This window comes from Eurosta solidaginis, chromosome 5 (assembly GCF_040869045.1).
Source record: "Eurosta solidaginis isolate ZX-2024a chromosome 5, ASM4086904v1, whole genome shotgun sequence".
Classification (NCBI taxonomy): Eukaryota; Metazoa; Arthropoda; class Insecta; order Diptera; family Tephritidae; genus Eurosta; species Eurosta solidaginis.
The window spans coordinates 124514387-124540969 of record NC_090323.1 but is presented as its reverse complement, the minus strand read 5'-3'; the positions used below and the strand labels follow the sequence as shown (position 1 = coordinate 124540969).

At 35.3% G+C, this 26583-nt stretch overlaps 1 protein-coding gene across 1 annotated transcript in view; it reads left to right on the top strand.

Moving 5' to 3' along the window:
* The window catches only part of Dscam4 (Down syndrome cell adhesion molecule 4), a 2049237-nt gene that overhangs the window by 1524360 nt on the left and 498294 nt on the right, over window positions 1-26583 (top strand). Inside the window, 3 exon segments of the mRNA XM_067787909.1 lie at window positions 8307-8459; window positions 8542-8636; window positions 8695-9581. Of these exon segments, the coding sequence (XP_067644010.1) occupies window positions 8307-8459; window positions 8542-8636; window positions 8695-9581 (1135 nt within the window).

Here is a 26583-nt window from a genome sequence, read left to right as displayed (position 1 = left end):
AAACTTAGCTAGCACTCCCCTGGAAGGAGAAACTGGTGCGCTATTACCAGCCGGCACCCTCTGGGTTCATCCCAAGGATTTTCACCAGCCGGCAAGTCATATAACAGTTTTATATATTTCACCTCTTTCGCAACCCCAACAATGGGTTGACAGATGTATATATCTATAAACCTTTTTGACATTTCTTTATTCGAATTATATTATCCATCCCGGTTGTAGCAATAAAATTGTAAAACCGCAAAAAATTAAACGAAATAGTTTAATTCCAAAGTTTACTACAGTGTTCTTGATAAACTCGAAAGTTCATAACTTTTATAATTGTTTGCTTAAAACCAATAACATAAAATAGTGTATAGTTTTCTCGAAGAAAACCGAATTGAATTTTTTGAAGAAGCATACCATTTTTTCTCGAAATGTTTCGTGCAAAATACTAGTTATCCGGATCCCATCACATCGCCACCACCATCGTTATCAACATATCGCCACCATCAAATCGTCGAGACCGCCGTGTCACCAGCAGCCATATCCCATAGATGTTAACAGTTTGTCTGCTTCGTATATTCTTTGCCTTGTCTACACGTTGTTTTTGTCTTCATAGCTGTTTTACACAAACAATATGCCCTGTTTCTGTGGATACAGAGTTGAACGCGCTCAAAGTAGTGTGCAGTGTGAAAAATGTAAAAAAGTTTATCACCTGCAGTGTGTTGTTGGTACCTTAGCTACCAATTTGGATCACTTTAAAAATTCGGATGAAATGTATATTTGTGGCGATTGTGCTGTTGATGACAATGCTATTGCTGTACAAAAACAACAGCAACAACATGTAAATTATAATTATCTAAATTTTATGTTATTGTCTATTCTTGCCGAAGTTGAAAAGTTTGCGAGCACAGCAAGCAAGCGCGGTTGCCGGTATACACTCTCTGCAAGCGGACAAAAACCGGTTATTAGGCGAATTAGAAATTCTACGTTCTGAGCTCAGTAATTTACATAGGCTCTATGATGAAGCGGTGGGTGGTGTACTGCGTGGCAGTGCTGGCAAAAAAAAGAAACGAAACAAAGACAAAGGCACAACCATGGTTAAAAATTCTGCCGACGCTAACATTGAAAAAAGTTCTGGCCCCGTTTCTGCTGCCAATGTCCAAAGCAATTTCAATGATGCTGTTAACTCTGCCGAAGTGCCTTGCGCTACTAACACTGCTAAAGCCGGCGCTAACATTTCTATGAACACTGCCTCTTCTCATGCTGTTAATAACCAATATATTGTAATTGATTGCAACACTGCGCGTAATTTAAATGGTAATCGAATAACGATAACATTGTTGATGTTGCTGGAAATTTGTGTGATACTAATTTAGGTCCGGCTGGTCCTAGGTTGGTTACTGCCGTGCCGCCCCGACGGGCTATCGTATCAAGATTGCATCCATCTCTGACGGAGTCTGATGTGGTTAATTATATCTTAGCTAAGAATAATAGTACAGGTTCTATTAACATTAGTGCACATAAATTGGTTTTTAAGTATGTGAGGGATTTTTATTCATTTAAAATATCAGTTCCAGATGTATATTTTGATATGGTTCTTGACAAATCTTTTTGGCCTATACATTCGGTGGCACATTTGTACACCACAAAGTCGAAGGTTGAGCCTCGCGCACGTATAGTTTCAAAAAACAAGATTACCAGCCCTGCCAATACAATTCAAAAGTAACTATTCACTATCAGAATGTTCGTGGTTTACGTTCTAAATTAAATGCGTTTTACCTTAACAGTTTTACTTTTACAGCGGAAGTGATTGCTTTCACAGAGACTTGGCTAAAGCCTGATAATTTAAATTCAGAGTTATTTTCAAAAGACTACGTTGTTTTTCGGTGTGATCGTCAGTTGAGAGCAGGCGGTGTCCTGATAGCTGTATTGTCCAGTATTTCTGCTGGATTGTTGAGCTTTGAGGACGTGCTTGGCATTGAATTCATAGCTGTAAAGCTCTTGTTCCCGAATTTTTTCTTATATTTATTGTTCCTACATACCCCTCGGTCAGATATGTACGTTTATGATTGCCATAAAGCTGTTATCCACAGCCTACATTCTCGTTTGCGTGATAACGATCGTTAGTTGGATTGGCAACGATGATTCAAACTTTTTGACTCCTGTTACTCAGCATGATTTTATTGGTTCGCTTATGGAATTTCCGCTAGTTCAGATTAATAATGTGGTGAACTCTAAAAATAAGTTGTTAGATTTAGTTTTTGGTGATAGTTCAATAGGTATTGGTCTCAGTCGAATCTCTGCCTTATCCCTGCCTTATCCTTGCCTGAAGATCCTTTGCACCCCACACTTGAGGTTACACTGGACAATTTACTGCCTACGATTAATTTCATGGAAGTGTCATGTCGTTCTCGTTCGAGATGTTTTAAAAAGGCTAACTTTGATTTGCTTAATCAACTGTTAGCTTCCCACGATTGGTCTGACCTTTATGCTTGTACTGATGTTGAGGCTGCCACGTCTATTTTTTATAGTTACCTAAGTGACTTTATTAATCGTTGCGTTCCGGTTCATTTTGTTAAGGCTAAAAGTAGTAAACCACCTTGGTTCTCGAGGCAACTTGCTAACCTGAACAATATTAAATCGAGGCACTATAAGCGTTTTAAAAGATCTGGTTTTTCTGAAGATTTTTCTAAATATTTAATTGCCCGTTCTAATTTCCAACGCCTGAATGAAAACTGCTACAAGTCGTATTTAACAAGATGCAAAATTGAGTTTTTTAACAATCCTAAAAAATTTTACGGGTTTGTTAATTCAAAGCGCAAATCTTCGGGATTTCCATCATCTTTTTCTTTGGGTGGCAAGAGTGCTAGCCTTGACCATGATAATGCCGACTTATTCGCAGACTTTTTCAAATCGACCTATTCGTCAACCTGTACCCAAACCGGTAGTTATCCTTTCTAAATAGTTACTTCTAACTGTATTCTCAATCCAGTCATTGATAGTGCCACTGTACTTCAGAGTTTTTTAGCTCTGAAACCGATTTTTTCTCCAGGGCCCGATGGTGTTCCTGGCTGTGTGCTTAAGTTCTGTGCTGTGAACTTAACAGAACCGATCGTAAAATTGTTCAATTTATCTTTGCAATCGGCGTCATTTCCATCAATTTGGAAACAGTCATTTATCATACCTCTGCACATGAAAGGTAGTAGATCTAATATTGAGAATTATAGGCGAATTGCTAAGCTTTCAGCTATTCCTAAAACCTTTGAACAAATAATTACCTGTCAGCTTCAACATTCGTGTTGTAGATCAACCACCACAAACCTACTTGAGTTTACCTCTTTAGTTCGGGATGGTTTTTTGGCTAGCAAACAAACAGATGTGAGTTATACCGATTTTAGTAAAGCTTTTGATTCAGTGAATCACGAACTTCTGATTCTGAAGCTTGATTTACTCGGTTTTCCGAAGAATCTGACTTCATGGCTCTCAAGCTATCTTTCTAATAGAACCCAAAAGGTGCTTTATAAGAATATTTTTTTAAAATCAATTAATGTTACCTCTGGTGTACCTCAGGGCAGTCATTTAGGCCCATTGCTTTTTACTCTTTTTATTAATGATCTGCCACAGATTTTGAATCATTCACGAGCTCTAATGTATGCCGATGATGTAAAAATTTGCTATACATGCTTGCCTTCGGATTTAACTCGCTCAAATCTACTTCAAGTTGATTTGGACTCATTTCAACGTTGGTGTACAATAAATGCATTAGTTCTAAACTGTTCCAAATGTAAGTTCATGACATTTCATCGCGTGAAGCCTGTCCTGTCGTCTTATGCACTTTATGGCACTCTAATGGAGCGTATATCTTCGATTAACGATTTAGGGGTTCTGTTTGACTCGAAACTGTGCTTCAATTCACATATTTCAGCTATTACTAATAAAGCAATGGGTACCCTTGGTTTCGTTAAACGCTGGGCTAAGGAGTTCAAGGATCCGTATCTGACGAAAGTCCTCTACACTTCGCTGGTCCGCCCAATACTTGAGCATTGCTCGTGTGTTTGGTGTCCATTATATATTACTCATATAAAGCGTATTGAGTCTGTGCAGAAACAATTTTTAATTTTTGCTCTACGGGCCTTTAACTGGGACTCAAATCTTCATCTTCCGTCTTATAGAAGTAGACTTCTTCTCATTAATTTGCCAACTCTGGAAAATCGTAGAATATTACTCGGGGTAATGTTCCTGCATAAGCTAATTCTAGGTGAGGTTGACTCCTCTGAGCTGCTAAGCCGATTGAACTTTCCAGTTCCTGCCAGGGTGTCCAGACACTACGTGTCCTTCCATTTACCCCTGTGTCGTATACATTTTGGCAAAAATGATCCTATACGTGTTTGGTGCTCGTACTATAACGACTTGTATAATTGCATTAGTATTGAATGTTCGTTTTTTGCCTTACGTAATGTTATACTTGTCAGTCTCAACTGATATCTTAAAGTTTACTTGTTTAATTTGTAATGATACTTTAATTTTAGTTCTTGTTCAATGTTAAACAAAATTGTAAATTTTTAATTAATTCCATTTTTAATTCTATACTTGTATATATTTTTACGCTATATTTTTTTTTATGTTACTTTCCTTTGTATTTTGTTAGTTGACCACTCTTGTTAGTTGACTTTAAATAAATAAAAATAAAAATAAATAAAATATAAAAGAAGCCAACCCCCTAAACAGCAAGCACGGCTTTGACCGATGTCGCGATCGTAAATATTCTAAGCTGGCATAAGGAGCACACGGTGGGGGGGACTAGGAGTTGATGACTCCTTCTTACGCGAGTGCGTGTGTCGGAAAAGTTAGGGAGGGACGGGGGTAAAAGCTGATGCTCGGCATTGCTGCTGTCCATGCTACATATATTGTAGTGATGAGTTGCAGCGTTCGGCGCGAGCAACAGCGGACAGTTGATGTGGCCTGCCGGGCAGCGTCGCTGCTAGAAGGTGGCGGAGGTACGCTTGAGAGTGAACCGCGGGACGTCCTTGGACGTGAACAGCACATAGCCAGAAAAGTTTTGTAGAAATTTCTGGGTCGAATAACGTTGGGTTCCAACCCAGAGCAGCCCGAACGATCCAACCATCTTTTACACTTGACACACTGACAAAGGAGTAAATCCTTTTCAAACATATGCAGAACTACAGCCTGGGACCGGGGTTAGGTTCAATACCTTCCCAGGGTAGTCCAGCTGCAAGGAGCTGCTTCGAGGATGACAATTTTTGGGAGTGGCGCGACAAATTAAATGGGGTTATATTGAAATGACAGTCTTTGGTCGGGAAAAAAATCCCGAGTCGCTCCGGTACATAGAATCGGCAGTGGAAAGCGTATTTTTAATCGATTTTGAGATGCTGAACTCGAAAATATCAAAAAATATAAATGTTCAAAAAATAATTTTCGCAAAAAGTACAAACAAAGTGTATGCCATCGTTTTAGGTGCACTTTATATGAGCGAAAATGCCTTAGATTTTCTAGTTTAATTAAGGAGCTGCGTGTAAAAAAAATCTTCTTTGAAATTAACCTTTTTGATATAGTATTTTTGTTGTTGTAGTATTTATAACATTTTCTTAATATATATTACATTTCACAATTTTTGCCAAAAATGGCGAAATGAATGATGGATAGATGTTACCTTTTTGCATATAGCATAGAAGCAATATTTGGTGTTGGTATAAAACATGACATATTCTTCCTTTTAAGCTGTTTTTGCGCGCAGTTCCTCAATTGTAACGATTTAAATGTTCGCTCATATAAAACCCACTTAAATCCTATACTTTGTTTACAAATTCTTTTTCAGCAACTCAATATCTATAGTAGGATTGATTTTAAAGAAAATCAAGCTTTTTGTTTATTTTTAATAATTAAAAAACGGTAAAAAACGCAAAATGATTTTTTTTTTTGAAAACGTTTTCCAATATTTAGTTTTGAAATTTAGTTATCAATATCCGATTCGATTTTTCCCAAATTGACAAAGAACTGGCCTATCAAGCTTTTTATACTCAGCTGAGTAGAGCTCACAGAGTATATTAACTTTGTTCGCATAACGGTAATCCGTAACGGCATAAACTAATCGAGATAGATATAGACTTCTATATATCAAAATGATCTGGGTGAAAAAAGAAATTCATTTAGCCATGTCCGTCCGTCCGTCCGTCTGTAAACACGATAACTTGAGTAAATTTTGAGGTATCTTGATGAAATTTGGTATGTGGGTTCCCGGGCGCTCATCTCAGATTGCTATTTAAAATGAACGAAATCGGACTACAACCACGCCCACTTTTTCGATATCGAAAATTTCGAAATACCGAAAAAGTGTGATAATTCATTACCAAAGACGGATAAAGCAATGGAACTTAGTAGGTGCGTTGACCTTATGACGCAGAATAGAAAATTAGAAAAATTTTGGACAATGGGCAGGTAATTTAAAAGTTTTGCAAGCTGTAATTTGGCAGTCGTTGAACATATCATGATGAAATTTAGTAGGCACGTTACTCCTATTACTATATGTGTGCTAAATAAAAATTAGAGAAATCGGATGACGAACACGCCCACTTAACAAAAAAATTTTTTTAAGTCAAATTTTAACAAAAAATTTAACATCTTTACGTTATAAAAGTAAATTATGTCAACATTCGACTCCAGTAATGATATGGTGCAACAAAATGCAAAGATAAAAGAAAATTTCGAAATGGGCGTAACTCCGCCCTTTTTCATTTAATTCGTCTAGAACACTTTTAATGCCATAAGTCGAACAAAACTTTACCAATCCTTGTGAAATTTGGTAGGGACATAGATTCTATGACGATAACTGTTTTCTGTGAAAATGGGCGAAATCAGTTGAAGCCACGCCCAGTTTTTATACACAGTCGACCGTCTGTCCTTCCGCTCGGCCGTTAACACGATAACTTGCGCAAAAACGATATATCTTAACTAAACTCAGCTCTCGTACTTATCTCAAGGCACTTTATCTTGGTATAAAATATGGCCGAAATTCGATTATGACCACGCCCACTTTTCCGATATCGAAAATTACGAAAAATGAAAAAATTGCATAATTCTGTACCAAATATGAAAAAAGAGATGAAACATTGTAATTGCATTGGTTTATTGACGCAAAATATAACTTTAGAAAAAACTTTGTAAAATGGGTGGGGCACCTACCATATTAAGTATAAGAAAATGAAAAAGTTCTGCAGGGCGAAATCAAAAGCCCTCGGAATCTTGGCAGGAATACTGTTCGTGATATGACATATATAAATAAATTAGCGGTACCCGACAGAAGATGTTCTGGGTCACCCTGGTCTACATTTTGGTCGATATCTCGAAAACGCCTTCAAACGCTACTTCCTTTTAAAAGCCTCATTAATACTTTTAATTTGATACCCATATCGCACAAACACATTCTAGAGTCACCCCTGGTCCACCCTTATTGCGATATCTCGAAAAGGCGTCCACCTATAGAACTAAGGCCCACTACGTTTTAAATAATCATTAACACCTTTCATTTGATACACATGTCATACAAACACATTCCAGGGTTACCCTAGGTTCGTTTTGCTAAATGGTGATTTTCCCTTTTGTCTCCAAAGCTCTCACCTGAGTATGTAATGTTCGGTTACACCCGAACTTAGCTTTCCTTCCTTGTTTTTGTTTAATTCCTCTAGCCTAAACCGTTACAGAGAAATTTGATTTTGAGACATACAGTATCGACATAAACGAATCAACTCATACGACTTCATCACTAATTTTGCCTCAAATTTATAAAGTTATCATATTTGATTGTGATGATATACATACCAAATTAGAGCTTATGAATTAATCTATTATATTGCATTATTAAAATGTAACATTAAAAATACATATTTCCGACTTATTAAACGTATTATGAAATGATGTTACGCATTTTCTTACAAAAACATGGTTTTTTTTAGAAAAGATGTCTTGTGTATCAAACAAAAGCAATTTGTAACCTATTTTCTATTTAAAACATTTGACTACGGGGGCTTAGTTTTTATCTGCACCAAAAAAAATATTATATTGTTAAGGTCACCATAAACAACACTATTGATCCTTATATACATTTTTTCCTTCTGACAAATATATGTATTCTGCACTTATACCTTATTTATTTATTTTTATTTATTTATATAAACAAATTAAATGCGTATATAACTCAATAAAATTTACAAATTTATAAGATGGCCAGACGATTCAAGATTATAAAAAAACTAATGTAAAAATTATTTATTAAAAAATATATAATTCGCATTTTTTATTATGTACAGAAACGGATCCCGATGTTGTAAAGTCGACTAATCAATATGTTACAATTGAGAATCTACGCAAATATACAAACTACACTGTTTGGGTTCTTGCATATACCAAAGTGGGGGATGGCGCGAAGACGAAGCAGTTTTATTGCCGCACCCATGAAGATGGTAAGAACTTCAGCTATTTATTTATAATTTTATGCAAAGTAAGATAAAGTCCTTAGCTGAGAGGAATAAACTTTCTTTACAGTGCCTTCTGCGCCACAGGCTATTAAAGCAATACCAGCTTCCAGTACGAGAATAATTATATCATGGTTGCCTCCAGAATTTCCTAATGGAGATATTGTACGAATAATGTATAATATATTTAACTTTATTTATTTATTTTATATTCATCTTTTAGATCGGTTATACTTTTTATATGTCTATGCTAGAGGGGGGAAGAGAAGAAGGTACACATAAGCGCATACTTGCCCCATTTGTGGAAATGCATGAAACGCAAAGAACACAAGAATCAGCAACATATCAATTTTGGCTCACTGCTTCCACAAAAATTGGCGAGGGCGAGAAAACTCAAGTTGTTACAGTGCCTCCAAACAATAAAGTGCCCGCTCGTATTGTTTCATTTAGTCAGCGCATAATAAGTCCATGGAAAGAAAATCTCGAATTGCCTTGTCGCAAAGTTGGATTACCAGCGCCTGTCACTATTTGGAGGCAAGATGGTCACAATATGGATACAAATGTGCGAAAGGTAATTGCCAAAAACGGCACCCTCTATATACGGGAGTGTCAGGCCAACGACGCTGGTAATTACACTTGTAGTGTTGAAAATACATGGGGAAAGGATGAGATAGTCTATAATATTGTTATAAAAGTTCCACCAGAAGCACCTAATCTTACTGTAATAAATAGTTATACGGACAGTTTACATTTAGAGTGGGCAGACAATAGTCACGGTGGAAGTCCGATTCTTGGTTACGTGATAAATTATAAAAGAGAAAATGGAGATTGGGAAGAATTGCAAGTGGATGCTAAAACTAACACACATTTGTTAACTAATCTCCGGTGTGGAACTCGGTATCAGCTTTACATAACTGCATATAATAAAATCGGCACTGGATTACCTTGTGACATTGTGAATTCGTATACGAAGGGAAATCCTCCGGTTCAACCTAAACATTCTGAAATGATAACGAATAATTCAACAAGTGTTACATGCTGGCTTGATTCATGGGGTGACGGTGGCTGTGGAATTCTGTACTTCATGATTGAGTCGAAGGTGTTTGGGAGGTAATTAACTTACAATATTTACAAATAAATTCAGTTTAGGGAATAAAATATAAGGAATTACATAATAATAGTAATACATGGGATGTTTCATTGTTACGGTCGCGACTTTTATAATTTTAAAGAAAACTGTAAAAGTGGTTAGATTATAATACGTAAAGAGTACTGCAAGAAGTAAGGGATATAGTCAGGGAAATTTCAAATAAAAAAGTCAAAGAAGGGAAAGTCATTTCCGTACCATACACTGTAAAATTTTCCTACTAAACTCACTAAACCCGTCTTACCATAATCAAAGTTTGAAATGTTTGTTGAAAAACAGTGCTTTAAGCAGTGGTTCTGGTTCATTGTCCTTTAAAACGTTACAGTCGCGAAATGGATACCTTTTTAAGTGCATTTTACCCGATATCTCCATAGCCAGTTGCCATATACAAATGAAATGCATCATACATATATTAATAATCTAAACAGCTCCTTTCGTGTGTTATCAGTATTGGCGTAAAATATCTTAAGGTCATCCAAGACCAAACTTTGGTCAACATCTCGAAAACGAGGGCTAACAGAAAATAATAATTGAATTTATCAGACTTGAAATAATAACGTCTGCCCTTTTTCCGTTTGATGAAAATAAAATTTTCGGGTTTAAAAATTGTGCCTTAATTATTAAGGTAAATGTACCAAATGTTGAAAAAAAATTAAGCGGTCTAACATTTGTTATTGACATTTTGTTATTATAATAATAAGATGATGTTTACCGCGAATGCAAAGAATTAAAATTGCGAAAATTCTAGTTCTCATGTTTTTAAACTTTTCCCCTTTTTCTGTTACGGTCGCGAGACCACTTCATTTAAATTTTAGATATCTACTGTGAGTCGCACATTCTTCCAAATGTATTCAGATTTGTTTCAAATAAGAGGAAAAATATGTTAAATTCACCGCAGCTTAATTTAATGTTTGTAAAAGAAGGTTCACTTCATTAAAAGTATTTGCCTTTAAGATTACGATTTAAAAAGTTTATTTGAATTATCATGTTATCAACTTTGAACCGAGCTTAGATAAAACTTCGTCACAATATCCAAAAGCAAACAAATTTTAAATAAAAATGGAGTAGCCTTACTTGAACGTGTGTAAACGTTTTTGGATCGTGCAAGATGCAATTCAATTATTAGCTCAGAAGGGTCTGATTGGGCGGAAACTCCCACCTACTCCTATATTGCTAGTCCAATATGACCGGAATGATTTTTGAATTAGTTATCAAAAATAGACACCCTACAAAATTTGTGTGATTGTGATAAGTGTTCCAATAAAAAAATATAAATTTAACTACATTTGAATTAAGTGGTCATAACTGTCTTAATTTGTCTGCCGCTTTGAATAATTTTACTTTTGAGTTAAAGCATAGTTGAGATTGGCTTCTGTTATTATTTCTGTTTGTTTAAAATATTTTCTTTTACCGCAAAGTGCTAGAAACTGGCAAATTTGGAAGGTAAATTATTCTCCTGCTTGATATGGATATTTTAATATTGTTAGAAAACTTCGTATACGAAGTGCCGTTTTCTCATGTGAGCTTTAAAATTTATCTGCGCTATAAACATAAATTTTTTAACGAATAATTCTATTTTCGGAGGGATTAATATAAGAAAACGGACCTAATTGAATAAAAAATTTCTATCGCGAAAAATTACACCTATTTTTATGATATGAGTAAGCATTTATTGGGTGTTTTTTACATTGGCAGCCACGACCTAGTGCTTAAAAGTATTTCTCGTACTCTGGCGCATAAAAACCTGGCAAAGAAGTAGGAATGACAAAGTCTATAGTAGCATGTTGTAACGAGTGGGTGGAATTTATTACCTTCCCCGGGTGCTTATCGCTGGCTCCGTTTAAGAAGAATGAGAACAGTTCTCTCCAAAATCAAAGCACTCTCTGAACATCGGTTATCAGGCCGCCCTATTAGTTCTGTAAGGAATTTGACCCGTTGTTTAAACTTTCTGTCTTTGGCGAATTTTTGGTAACATTTTCAATTATTCCAACAGGAATACTGTAGGAATACCCCGAAATACTCTTAATATAGCCGATCGGGTGACAGCTTTATGGATATTTTAGAGCAGAGCCGGCCACACAAATACTAAAACAATTGCATAAATGTGTGTACAAATTGAGTGACAACTCCCCACAGTGTGCTAAAAGAAAATGTGGACTGTGAAGTTCGAAATTAAAAAGGACTATGGTTATTTGATTTCAAGCTAATCCTAACAATATTTACTTATATTCATATAACTAAGAACGCGGAGGTCGAGCTAGCCAGATAAAACTTTTTTATAAAAGAAGGTATGGTGTTTCTTCAATGCAAAATTTACTTAAAAAATCACTTTTTCGTCAAGAAAGAACTATAAAATAAAGTAAATATAAAGACAGAAATATATATTTTCAAAACATAAAGTTATTCAATAAAAAAAATGTATAAAAATTATAAAACTAAGTAGAACGTATAAAAAATTTACTTATATTAAATTGTCAATATTTATTAATAATTAATTAATTATTATTAATTATTAATATTTAAATTGTCAATATTAATATGTATGTTCAAAGGAACTTAATAATACTAACTAAACGTATTAAAAGTCACTTTAACATTGCAGCATATTGTTTTTATTATGTGCCCAAAAAGTAGCATGGAATTTTCCTTTTGCATTCACTGTTGATTTTAGTGAGTGACCAGCGAAAGCAAACGATCGTGATCGCACATCGTTAGTGTCTGTGTGAAAATACGAACTCAAATTGCACAATGTGCAACTTTTGGCCGGCTCTGTTTTAGAGCTTTCGACAATGACGATCGTCCTCAATCCATAAATTGAATCGCTTATTATTAAACGGGCACATATTCACACTTGTTCAAATCTGACAATGTATAATTTTTATCAACACCAATTTTTTGTTGAAACTCCACATATCCACGATTCCTTATACGATTTTAAAAGCGATGCAATTTTGGGTTTACTTTGAAATTGGCTAATTTTATACTTCTTTTTGTGTTCGCTGAACAATTTGAAAATGGGAACGTGTGCCCTTTTATATATATAATAAATATATATATATAATATATAAATTATTTATTTATTTATAATATATAAATATATATATAATAAACGATTCTATTAACATCTGAAATTGCTGTGTATAGATATGTGTTTTTATAAATAATTATAATTTTTTCATAGCAAAATATATAAGAAAAAATCGGTAGAGGCTACAGATAGCGCATTCGTATGTGTTTTTTTTTTTAATTTTAATACAGAATGTGGGCATGGTTATCCACCGATATTGTGATTTATGTCTAGGGAATCTCTTTTTTGAAATAGACAGATGCACAACAAATTTCATAACTATCCCATTCTCGAAGTCATTGCAAAGATTTTTTTTATAGATACGAGCGCCCTTAGCAGGCGTTGGCACGCCCGCTTTTTCAAAATAGTTAATCTTCCTATACGCGCGCCAATTATTGTAATCGATAGTTCATACCCCTACAATATATTTTTATAATCAGTTGAGCAGAGCTCACAGAGTATATTAACTTTGATTGGATAACGGTTGGTTGTACAGGTATAAAGGAATCGAGATAGATATAGACTTCCATATATCAAAATCATCAGTATCGAAACAAAATTTGATTGAGCCATGTCCGTCCGTCCGTCCGTCCGTCTGTCCATTAAAACGATAACTTGAGTAAATTGTGAGGTATCTTGATGAAATTTGGTATGTAGATTCCTGGGCACTCATCTCAGATCGCTATTTAAAATGAACGATATCGGACTATAACCACGCCCATTTTTTCGATATAGAAAATTTCGAAACACCGAAAAAATGCGATAATTCATTGCCAAAGGCGGATAAAGCGATGAAACTTGGTAGATGGGTTGAAGTTATGACGCAGAATAGAAAATTAGTAAGATTTTGGACGATGGGGGTGGCACCGCCCACTTTTACAAGAAGGTAATTTAAAAGTTTTGCAAGCTGTAATTTGGCAGTCGTTGAAGATATGATGATGAAATTTGGCAGGAGCGTTACTACTATTACTATATGTGTGCTAAATAAAAATTAGCAAAATTGGATGAAGAAACACGCCCACTTTTTTAAATTTTTTTTTTTAATTCAAATTTTAACAAAAAATTTAATATCTTTACTGTATATAAGTAAATTAAGTCAAAATTCAACTCCAGTAATGATATGATGCAACAAAATACAAAAATAAAAGAAAATTTCAAAATGGGCGTGGCTCCGCCCATTTTCATTTAGTTTGTCTAGAATACTTTTAATGCCATAAGTCGAACAAAAATTTACCAATCCTTCTTAAATTTGGTAGGGGCATAGATTCTAAGACGGTAACTGTTTTCTCTGAAAATGGGCGAAATCGGTGGAAGCCACGCCCAGTTTTTATACACAGTCCACCGTCTGGCGTTCCTCTCGGCCGTTAACACAATAACTTGAGCAAAAACCGATATATCTTTACTAAACTTAGGCCACGTACTTACCTGAACTCACTTTATCTTCGTATAAAAAATGGCCGAAATCCGACCATAACCACGCCCACTTTATCGATATCGAAAATTACGAAAAATGAAAAAAATGCCATAATTCTATACCAAATACGAAAAATGGGATGAAACATGGTAATTGGATTGGTTTATTGACGCAAAATATAACTTTTGAAAAAACTTTGTAAAATGGGTGTGACACCTACCATATTAAGTGGAAGAAAATGAAAAAGTTCTACAAGGCGAAATCAACAGCGTTTTGAATCTTGGGAGGAATACTGTTAGTGGTATTGCATATATAAATAAATTTGCAGTACCCGACAGATGATTTTCTGGATCGCCTGGTCCACATTTTGGTCGATATCGCGAAAACGCCTTCACATATACATCTAATGGCCACTCGCTTTTAAAACCCTCATTAATACCTTTAATTTGATATCCATATCGTACAAACACATTCTAGAGTCACCCCTGGCCCACCCTAATGGCGATATCTCGAAAAGGCGTCCACCTATAGACCTAATGCCCACTCCCTCTTAAAATGCTCAGTAACACCTTTCGTTATTTACCCATATCGTACAAACATTCTAGAGTCACCCCTGGCCCACCCTAATGGCGATATCTCAAAAGGCGTCCACCTATAGACCTAATGCCCACTCCCTCTTAAAATGCTCAGTAACACCTTTCGTTTGATACCCATATCGTACAAACATTCTAGAGTCACCCCTGGCCCACCCTAATGGCGATATCTCGGAAAGGCGTCCACCTATAGACCTAATGCCCACTCCCTCCTAAAATACTAAGTAACACCTGTCGTTTGATACCCATATCGTACAAATATTCTAGAGTCACCCCTGGCCCACCCTAATGGCGATATCTCGAAAAGACGTCCACCTATAGACCTAATGCCACTCCCTCTTAAAATGCTCAGTAACACCTTTCGTTTGATACCCATATCGTACAAACAAATTCTAGAGTCAGCCCTGGTCCACCTTTATGGAGATATCCCTAAATGGCGTCCATCCATAGAACTATGGCCTACTCTCTCTTAAAATACTCTTTAATACCTTCCATTTGATACACATGTCATACAACCACATTCCAGGGTTACCCTAGGTTCATTTTCCTACATGGTGATTTTCCTTATTTTGTCTCCATGGCTCTCAACTGAGTATGTAATGTTCGGTTACACCCGAAATTAGCCTTCCTTACTTGTTTTACATACTTTTTTTTTAAATATTATAACTATTTTAAAATTTAGGGCATAATAAACAAAATAGTGTGCATAGACTTTCAGTCGATCACAAATAACTCTTCAAATTTGAGACATTTTTCTTAAGTAATAGGAAAACTTGCCATAGCTGTGCAGATAGATCCATTTCGAAGGGTGCTAAGCCTTCATCATCAGTACGCTTTAGGCATGCTGCGCTAACCATTTAGCTATACAGCGGTGGTTTGTTTGACTGGCAAATTTGCTACTTCTATTCCTTTTTACCAACTATATTTATTCAGTGTTGCGCCATCTGGTGCAAATCACTGATAATGCTGAATTTTTGTTTATTGTCAATTACTTTGTTTGACATTCCCAAGTGCTCATGGTTTATTAACAATTGTTTTTGTTTTTATCGGCCTATTGATAAATCATTCAAGGTTCGAATCGAGCTCAAGGCCAGAACAATAATTTTTTCTAATGATAATTATTGTTATTTTTTAATTTTTCTAAATTTGAAAAATTGTATTTTGTTTTTGGAATAGTAAGTAGAAAATTTTTCAGACAACCTGCCATAGCTGCGCAAATAGATCCATTTCGAAGGGTGCTAAGCCTTCATCATCAGTACGCTTTAGGCATGCTGCGCTAACCATTTAGCTATACAGCGGTGGTTTGTTTGACTGGCAAATTTGCTACTTTTATTTCTTTTTACCAACTATATTTATTCAGTGTTGCGCCATCTGGTGCAAATCACTGATAATGCTGGATTTTTGTTTATTGTCAATTACTTTGTTTGACATTCCCAAGTGCTCATGGTTTATTAACAATTGTTTTTGTTTTTATCGGCCTATTGATAAATCATTCAAGGTTCGAATCGAGCTCAAGGCCAGAATAATAATTTTTTTCTAATGATAATTATTGCTATTTTTTAATTTTTCTAAATTTGAAAAATTGAATTTTCTTTTTGGAATAGTAATTAGAAATTTTTTCAGACAACCTGCCATAGCTGCGCAGATAGATCCATTTCGAAGGGTGCTAAGCCTTCATCATCAGTACGCTTTAGGCATGCTGCGCTAACCATTTAGCTATACAGCGGTGGTTTGTTTGACTGGCAAATTTGCTACTTCTATTCCTTTTTACCAACTATATTTATTCAGTGTTGCGCCATCTGGTGAAAATCACTGAGAATGCTGGATTTTTGTTTATTGTCAATTACTTTGTTTGACATTCCCAAGAGCTCATGGTTTATTAACAATTGTTTTTGTTTTTATCGGCCTATTGATAAATCATTCAAGGTTCGAATCGAGCTCAAGGCCAGAACAATAATTTTTTTCTAATGATAATTATTGTTATTTTTTAATTTTTCTAAATTTGAAAAATTGTATTTTGTTTTTGGAATAGTAAGTAGAAAAATTTTCAGACAACCTGCCATAGCTGCGCAGATAGATCCATTTCGAAGGGTGCTAAGCCTTCATCATCAGTACGCTTTAGGCATGCTGCGCTAACCATTTAGCTATACAGCGGTGGTTTGTTTGACTGGCAAATTTGCTACTTCTATTCCTTTTTACCAACTATATTTATTCAGTGTTGCGCCATCTGGTGCAAATCACTGATAATGCTGGATTTTTGTTTATTGTCAATTACTTTGTTTGACATTCCCAAGTGCTCATGGTTTATTAACAATTGTTTTTGTTTTTATCGGCCTATTGATAAATCATTCAAGGTTCGAATCGAGCTCAAGGCCAGAACAATAATTTTTTTCTAATGATAATTATTGTTATTTTTTAATTTTTCTAAATTTGAAAAATTGTATTTTGTTTTTGGAATAGTAAGTAGAAAATTTTTCAGACAACCTGCCATAGCTGCGCAGATAGATCCATTTCGAAGGGTGCTAAGCCTTCATCATCAGTACGCTTTAGGCATGCTGCGCTAACCATTTAGCTATACAGCGGTGGTTTGTTTGACTGGCAAATTTGCTACTTCTATTCCTTTTTACCAACTATATTTATTCAGTGTTGCGCCATCTGGTGCAAATCACTGATAATGCTGGATTTTTGTTTATTGTCAATTACTTTGTTTGACATTCCCAAGTGCCCATGGTTTATTAACAATTGTTTTTGTTTTTATCGGCCTATTGATAAATCATTCAAGGTTCGAATCGAGCTCAAGGCCAGAACAATAATTTTTTTCTAATGATAATTATTGTTATTTTTTAATTTTTCTAAATTTGAAAAATTGTATTTTGTTTTTGGAATAGTAAGTAGAAAATTTTTCAGACAACCTGCCATAGCTGCGCAGATAGATCCATTTCGAAGGGTGCTAAGCCTTCATCATCAGTACGCTTTAGGCATGCTGCGCTAACCATTTAGCTATACAGCGGTGGTTTGTTTGACTGGCAAATTTGCTACTTCTATTCCTTTTTACCAACTATATTTATTCAGTGTTGCGCCATCTGGTGAAATCACTGATAATGCTGAATTTTTGTTTATTGTCAATTACTTTGTTTGACATTCCCAAGTGCCCATGGTTTATTAACAATTGTTTTTGTTTTTATCGGCCTATTGATAAATCATTCAAGGTTCGAATCGAGCTCAAGGCCAGAACAATAGTTTTTTTCTAATGATAATTATTGTTATTTTTTAATTTTTCTAAATTTTAAATATTGTATTTTGTTTTTGGAATAGTAAGTAGAAAATTTTTCAGACAACCTGCCATAGCTGCGCAGATAGATCCATTTCGAAGGGTGCTAAGCCTTCATCATCAGTACGCTTTAGGCATGCTGCGCTAACCATTTAGCTATACAGCGGTGGTTTGTTTGACTGGCAAATTTGCTACTTCTATTCCTTTTTACCAACTATATTTATTCAGTGTTGCGCCATCTGGTGCAAATCACTGATAATGCTGGATTTTTGTTTATTGTCAATTACTTTGTTTGACATTCCCAAGTGCTCATGGTTTATTAACAATTGCTTTTGTTTTTATCGGCCTATTAATAAATCATTCAAGGTTCGAATCGACCTCAGGGCCAGAACAATAATTTTTTTCTAATGATAATTATTGTTATTTTTTAATTTTTCTAAATTTGAAAAATTGTATTTTGTTTTTGGAATAGTAAGTAGAAAATTTTTCAGACAACCTGCCATAGCTGCGCAGATAGATCCATTTCGAAGGGTGCTAAGCCTTCATCATCAGTACGCTTTAGGCATGCTGCGCTAACCATTTAGCTATACAGCGGTGGTTTGTTTGACTGGCAAATTTGCTACTCCTATTCCTTTTTACCAACTATATTTATTCAGTGTTGCGCCATCTGGTGCAAATCACTGATAATGCTGGATTTTTGTTTATTGTCAATTACTTTGTTTGACATTCCCAAGTGCTCATGGTTTATTAACAATTGATTTTGTTTTTATCGGCCTATTGATAAATCATTCAAGGTTCGAATCGAGCTCACGGCCAGAACAATAATTTTTTTCTAATGATAATTATTGTTATTTTTTAATTTTTCTAAATTTTAAATATTGTATTTTGTTTTTGGAATAGTAAGTAGAAAATTTTTCAGACAACCTGCCATAGCTGCGCAGATAGATCCATTTCGAAGTGTGCTAAGCCTTCATCATCAGTACGCTTTAGGCATGCTGCGCTAACCATTTAGCTATACAGCGGTGGTTTGTTTGACTGGCAAATTTGCTACTTCTATTCCTTTTTACCAACTATATTTATTCAGTGTTGCGCCATCTGGTGCAAATCACTGATAATGCTGGATTTTTGTTTATTGTAAATTACTTTGTTTGACATTCCCAAGTGCTCATGGTTTATTAACAATTGTTTTTGTTTTTATCGGCCTATTGATAAATCATTCAAGGTTCGAATCGAGCTCAAGGCCAGAATAATAATATGTAATAAATATAGTTGGTAAAAAGGAATTGAAGTAGCAAATTTGCCAGTCAAACAAACCACCGCTGTATAGCTAAATGGTTAGCGCAGCATGCCTAAAGCGTACTGATGATGAAGGCTTAGCACCCTTCGAAATGGATCTATCTGCGCAGCTATGGCAGGTTGTCTGAAAAATTTTGTACTTACTATTCCAAAAACAAAATACAATTTTTCAAATTTAGAAAAATTAAAAAATAACAATAATTGTCATTAGAAAAAAATTGTTGTTCTGGCCTTGAGCTCGATTCGAACCTTGAATGATTTATCAATAGGCCGATAAAAACAAAAACAATTGTTAATAAACCATGAGCACTTGGGAATGTCAAGCAAAGTAATTGACACTAAACAAAAATACAGCATTATCAGTGATTTGCACCAGATGGCGCAAAACTGAATAAATATAGTTGGTAAAAAGGAATAGAAGTAGCAAATTTGCCAGTCAAACAAACCACCGCTGTATAGCTAAATGGTTAGCGCAGCATGCCTAAAGCGTACTGATGATGAAGGCTTAGCACCCTTCGAAATGGATCTATCTCCGCAGCTATGGCAGGTTGTATGAAAAATTTTCTACTTACTATTCCAAAAAGAAAATACAATTTTTCAAATTTAGAAAAATTAAAAAATAACAATAATTATCATTAGAAAAAAATTATTGTTCTGGCCTTGAGGTCGATTCGAACCTTGAATGATTTATTAATAGGCCGATAAAAACAAAAGCAATTGTTAATAAACCATGAGCACTTGGGAATGTCAAACAAAGTAATTGACAATAAACAAAAATCCAGCATTATCAGTGATTTGCACCAGATGGCGCAACACTGAATAAATATAGTTGGTAAAAAGGAATAGAAGTAGCAAATTTGCCAGTCAAACAAACCACCGCTGTATAGCTAAATGGTTAGCGCAGCATGCCTAAAGCGTACTGATGATGACGGCTTAGCACCCTTCGAAATGGATCTATCTGCGCAGCTATGGCAGGTTGTCTGAAAAATTTTCTACTTATTATCCCAAAAACAAAATACAATTTTTCAAATTTAGAAAAATTAAAAAATAACAATAATTATCATTAGAAAAAAATTATTGTTCTGGCCTTGAGCTCGATTCGAACCTTGAGTGATTTATCAATAGGCCGATAAAAACAAAAACAATTGTTAATAAACCATGGGCACTTGGGAATGTCAAACAAAGTAATTGACAATAAACAAAAATTCAGCATTATCAGTGATTTGCACCAGATGGCGCAACACTGAATAAATATAGTTGGTAAAAAGGAATAGAAGTAGCAAATTTGCCAGTCAAACAAACCACCGCTGTATAGCTAAATGGTTAGCGCAGCATGCCTAAAGCGTACTGATGATGAAGGCTTAGCACCCTTCGAAATGGATCTATCTGCGCAGCTATGGCAGGTTGTCTGAAAAATTTTCTACTTACTATTCCAAAAACAAAATACAATTTTTCAAATTTAGAAAAATTAAAAAATAACAATAATTATCATTAGAAAAAAATTATTGTTCTGGCCTTGAGCTCGATTCGAACCTTGAATGATTTATCAATAGGCTGATAAAAACAAAAACAATTGGTAATAGGAAAACAAAATTAAAATCTGAACTTCTTCTTAAAAACAAAATAAATCTTCTTAATAATAATAAAATACATATCAAAGTATATATTTATCTACGTTTGGCTTAGTTTTGAGCCTGACCATAACAATAGGCAGCGTTGACAGATTGACGACGCCGTCGTCATTTTGACGATTTTCAACTAGAAAGACGCTTGGACGATTTTGTAAAGAAAAATGACGATTTAAGACTGCCTCTAGCATTTCCGAGCAAGAAAAAGTCAAATTTAAACAAGATGGTGTTATTTTTATAATGAACTGTATGATCAAATCAAAAAGCTTTTTGATTTTAACAATGTTGTACTACAACACTTAAGTTTCTTGGATCCCAAAGAAGTTGTTCTTGCTACATTCTCCACATACAATAGATCAGAAAATTGTTCAGGATATTAAAAGCGAATATAGGTAATTGAAGTTTGTAGAATTTAAGACATATTTCGAAGACATTTCTAAGGTTCCCGTAGAAGGTTTTTGGAAAAATATTTCTACTATCAAAAGAGCTGACTACATACGCTGCTTTCGTTGCATAGTAATGTGCTTGCCATTCTCATCAGCGAATGTAGAACGAATTTTTCTAACAAACAAATTTAAACAAAATAAAAATCAGAAACCGTCTGGAAGCTTATACATTAAAAGGAATATTACTGGCTCAAGGTTACAATTTTTGTTGTTATATCGGCCTACTGACTAGTAAGATCGCTTGTTCGAATCGAGCTGAAAGCCTAACAATAATTATTTTATCTTATTATTGCTATGATAAATTATTTCTTAAATGAAAAAATTGTTTAAATTAAATTATAATAGAAGAAAGAAAAAAAATTTATCATAACAATAATAAGGCAAAACAATTATTGTTAGACCTGGAGCTCAAGATTATTTAAAATTAAATAACTTTTCCTTTGATAATATTGAACCGCAAATAAATATGCTAAAAAAATTAACGCGAAAATGTTAAACTAAGAAATGAAATAGACTGAAAACAAGTACCTTTCATTTGTAATACAAAATTTATCTTTTAAGATGTTTTTGTCATTTATAAAATAAAACGAAATAAATTAAAAAGGCAACATATAAATTATATGTGGCAACAAGAAATAACAACCAAAGACAATTTTCAGGAAAGCGCTTTTAAAGATAATATTGTTGAATGAATTCGGCGATCTCATCGTACGGCACCTGGTAATAACCCAATTTTGTCCTAAATCGACTTTGGTTGTTGCCATAGATATGACGATTTTTGACGATTTTTTGGGCGGCGTTTGACGACTTGGAAAATAAATATATGGCAACGCTGCAATCAGAGCATACGTCAAAATTCAAACTGTGGCTGTGTGAGTAAAACTAAAATCATCTTATTGGAAGTGGTTTAGTTGTTGATGAAAAATCAATGAGGTAGAACGTTTACACGCATGTTTGTTAAAACACAAAAATAATTCGTAAATATAAATACTACTTTGCAAAGAAAGTAAATGAAGACTGACTACAGAAATGAACCTGTGAAGTATAGTTTATTTGGGAACCAGCATCAACACTAGCAACAACATCAGCACTGAAATCCAGCGAAGAATCAATCTTGCCAATAAATGCTACTTTGGACTAGGTAGGCAATTGAAAAGTTAAGTCCTCTCTCGGCGAACGAAAATCATACTCTACAAGTCACTTATCGTACCCATCCTGCTAAGATGTATGGGCCTCTACGCGTTGGCGATGGCGAGTACCAAAGAAGATTTAATGATGAGCTGTACGGGCTATACGCAGACATCAACATAGTCCAGGGAATTAAAATGCAGCGGCTGCGCTGGCTAGGCCATGTTATGCGAATGAAAGATGATGCTCCGGCCAAGAACCCGCCCATGGAAGCAAAGGTAGAGGGCGGCCCCCACTCCGTTGGAAGGACCTTAAATAACTTTTCGCAAATGCGCAAATAAACAAGAGCTTCACCGGATGTTGCTACTCTGCTTGTTGTTCAGCGACAACTAAATACGAACAAAAACGAAAGAGAATAACAATACGAGTGAAGTGACGCCCATAGTACAGGTTTACAAGTAGGATATGTATGAGAAGGAAACAATTCCTTTCTTTCTCTAACACACTGCCGTTTGACACTTCGGTCAGTGTCAAACTATTGTGGAACTCAGTGGAACCTGCGTGGAAAATGCGTTTGACACTGAACAAAGTGTCGAAATTACAGGGTTGCTGTCGTGGAAAGCGTCGTAGGGAAAGAAAAAAAGGAGCGGAATATCAGAAATAGGTTGCTGTGATGGTGCATTTTTTTGAACGAATTTAGTATGAAAATGTAGTACACCTATATGGGTCCTACATAAAATTATACAAAAGTCTTGAATTGGGGTATTTGAGGACGCGTAGTTATTCCAGTATTAAGAATACAAACACGGGTGCTAAGTTTTTCTACCCGCTCAAAAGTTCTCCGCGAAAAACAGTTTGAAACCGAGGTCGACTGCAATAAAACGTCCAAAAATACGGAAAGAGAAATGAAAAGACGCGTTTTATTTATTATTATTTTTATTCGAATTATTATAAGCGAGGCAAAAACGCGTCTATTAATACTTCCCCCAACGGTTTTGGTCTTGTTTTAGCAATCGTCCCCGGTAATAAAGTATCTCAATTTTTTAATTAAAATAGTCCAAAACATATGGATTTTAAAGAGAGATGTAATTAAGTGCTTCTATGAAAGTAAATAAGGATATTTCTTTGTAATTTTACAATAAAAATTTTACGCCGTTTTCGTTAGCAGCTACTACACTTTTTTGGTCCTAAGAAGTACAACAGTGTCAAATAGCATCCACAAAAAAACGAACAAGAACAAGCATTTTATCAGGTGAGTGTGGCTGTGTATGTGCGTGCTGTTACATATCCTACTTGCAGACCTGTACTATGTTGCATAGCAAGCAACAACGCAAAGTATGATATGAAATCGTTTGAGCCATAGATGAATGGATTTGCAACTCTTTGTTTCGAGAGAGCGCTGTCAAAATGCACATTTTTGTCAATGATGCCACTTCAAACAAAAATGAATAGATCTGAATATGGGGATTTTTGACATACATTTCGGCGATTATAGTTTCAATGATTTAATAAAATGACAGTCGTAAAATATTAATTTCTTTAAACTTATTTTACAACAATACGACTAGTTAGAGTTAAATATAAACAAATGTAAGTAAAATTTACATTTTGATTAAATTAATTAGTCAAATATTGTAACGCATTTAACTCACAGTGAAAACCATACATTCTTTTGAAATTTCAGTAAATCGGACCTATGATGTAATAGTTAACATCATATAGTGGATCGGGCTTATCCTACATGTCTGACGTTCCAGGTTCTGTGATCAAAATGGACTGGTTGCATCGGGAATTCGTGTTTACAAAACCTGTTTTAGTGATAACTTTTGAATGTGAAATAATATTTACCCTCCGCCTTCGAACTAATAATATTTACACTAAAACAAGTATTTTTTATCCTTTTCCCCATTTTTTTTTTTTTTTTTTTTTGAACGCTATTCTGCAGTTGTAGGTCAACCTAAAGTTTACCGAAATTTTTGGCCCGTTTTTCGTTTTAGTTGGCACATTTTTTGATCTGGCAGCCGCTTCAGCTGGCGCAAGGGATTTATTTGTGATTGTTGCCAGCACAAATCTGAAAATGAGAGAGTTTCGTATCAACCTGTTTTATTACAGCCAAAAAACGGTATGACGAACACAGTAATAACAACACAAAGGTAATTGCTGATCTGTCCCGTCTTCTCATTAATTACCAAAATGTTCGTGGTTTACGATCAAAACTTGTTCCATTCTTCCTTAATTCTTTCAACTTTTCTGCACAAGTTGTAGCTTTTACGGAGACCTGGCTAAAGCCTGATGATTACAATTCTGAGGTTTTTTCAAATAAATATGCTGTTTATCGGCGTGATCGCATCTCTAGAGCGGGAGGTGTCCTTATTGCTGTTGAATCTAACCTATCATCTGAGTTGATTTCGCTGGACAATATCTCTCATATCGAATTCATAGCAGTTAGGCTTTCATTCGGTAGCCATAGCGTAATTGTTTGCTGTTCGTATATACCACCTCGCTCGGATATGGATGTTTATGCTAGTCATAGCTCGGCCATCTGGGATTTGCATTCGCAGTTGGGAGATAACGATCGACTTTTTGTTGTTGGTAACTTTAACTTGCCAACAGTTAGTTGGGTTAATATAAGTGATTCAAACTTTTTAACTCCCACTGCTCAACATGAGTTTCTCAATTGCTTGTTAGACTCATCTCTTTTATAGATTAACAATGTTCCAAATAGTGGAAATAAAATAGTATTTGTGGATGGCTCGGTGGGTACTGCCCTTACGCAAATACCACCTTTATCCCTTCCAGAAGACCCCCTTCACCCTATGCTAGAGATATCACTTGATATCAGCCTACCCCGTAGGATTCAAGTACAGTCTCGTCCCCGATCTAGATGCTTCTACAAAGCGAATTTCAGTATGCTCAATGATCTGTTGGCTTCCCATGATTGGTCGGATCTCTATGCTTGCACTGATGTCGATTCGGCTATCTCTATATTTTACAGTACGCTTGATGGCTTCTTTGCTACCTGCATTCCTACTCGCTATACCCTATGTTCGAATAAGCCCCCTTGGTTCTCAAGGCAACTTATCAGACTTAATAACATTAAATCTAGGCTTTATAAGAGATTCAAGAAATCTGGAGCATCTGCAGACCTCTCTCTATCTAATAGCTCGTTCTTAATTTCACCGTCTTAATCAGCTTTGTTATAAAAATTACGTGAGTTGTTGTAAAGCCCAATTTTTTAGAAATCCAAAAAAGTTTTACAGTTTCGTAAATTCAAAGCGGAAAACTTCTGGGTATCCTTCCTCATTAACCTTTGGAGGTAAAAAAGCTTGCACTGATGACGTTGCTGAACTATTTTCTGAGTTCTTTAAGTCCACGTATTCATCCAGTGGTTTTCATTCCGGTCAATATCCCTATCGCTTAGATAGCTCGAATTACATTAGGAATCCTGCTATTGATGGTAATATTGTTCTTCAGAGTCTTCAATCTTTGAAGCCCACCTTTTCTCCGGGACCGGACGGTGTTCCTAGTTGCGTGCTTAGGTACTGCGCCGAAAACATGTATGAGCCTATTTTAAAATTATTTGAGCTATCTCTGGGATCTGCGTCATTCCTGGCACTCTGGAAACAGTCTTTTATTATACCCCTGCATAAAAAAGGTAGTAGGTCAAAAGTTGAAAACTACAGGGGTATTGCTAAACTTTCAGTCATTCCTAAAGTCTTTGAACAGATTGTTACCAGTCAGCTCCAATATCAGTGTTCTAGTCTTTTATCTCCATGCCAACACGGTTTTATTCGTCAAAGGTCAACCACTACAAATTTGCTTGTATTCACCTCTATAATTATGGAAGGATTTTTAGCGAACAAGCAAACGGATGTCATCTACACGGACTTAAGCAAAGCATTTGATACCGTCAACCATGAGTTGCTTATTCATAAGCTTGATTTACTGGGCTTTCCGTTTCACCTATTAATGTGGCTGAAAAGCTATCTTTCTAACCGGACCCAAAAAGTCCTGTTCAAGTGCAATCTGTCGGAATCGTTCGGAGTTTCCTCCGGCGTACCCCAGGGAACTCATCTAGGCCCTTTGCTCTTTGTCCTTTTTATTAATGACTTGCCACAGACA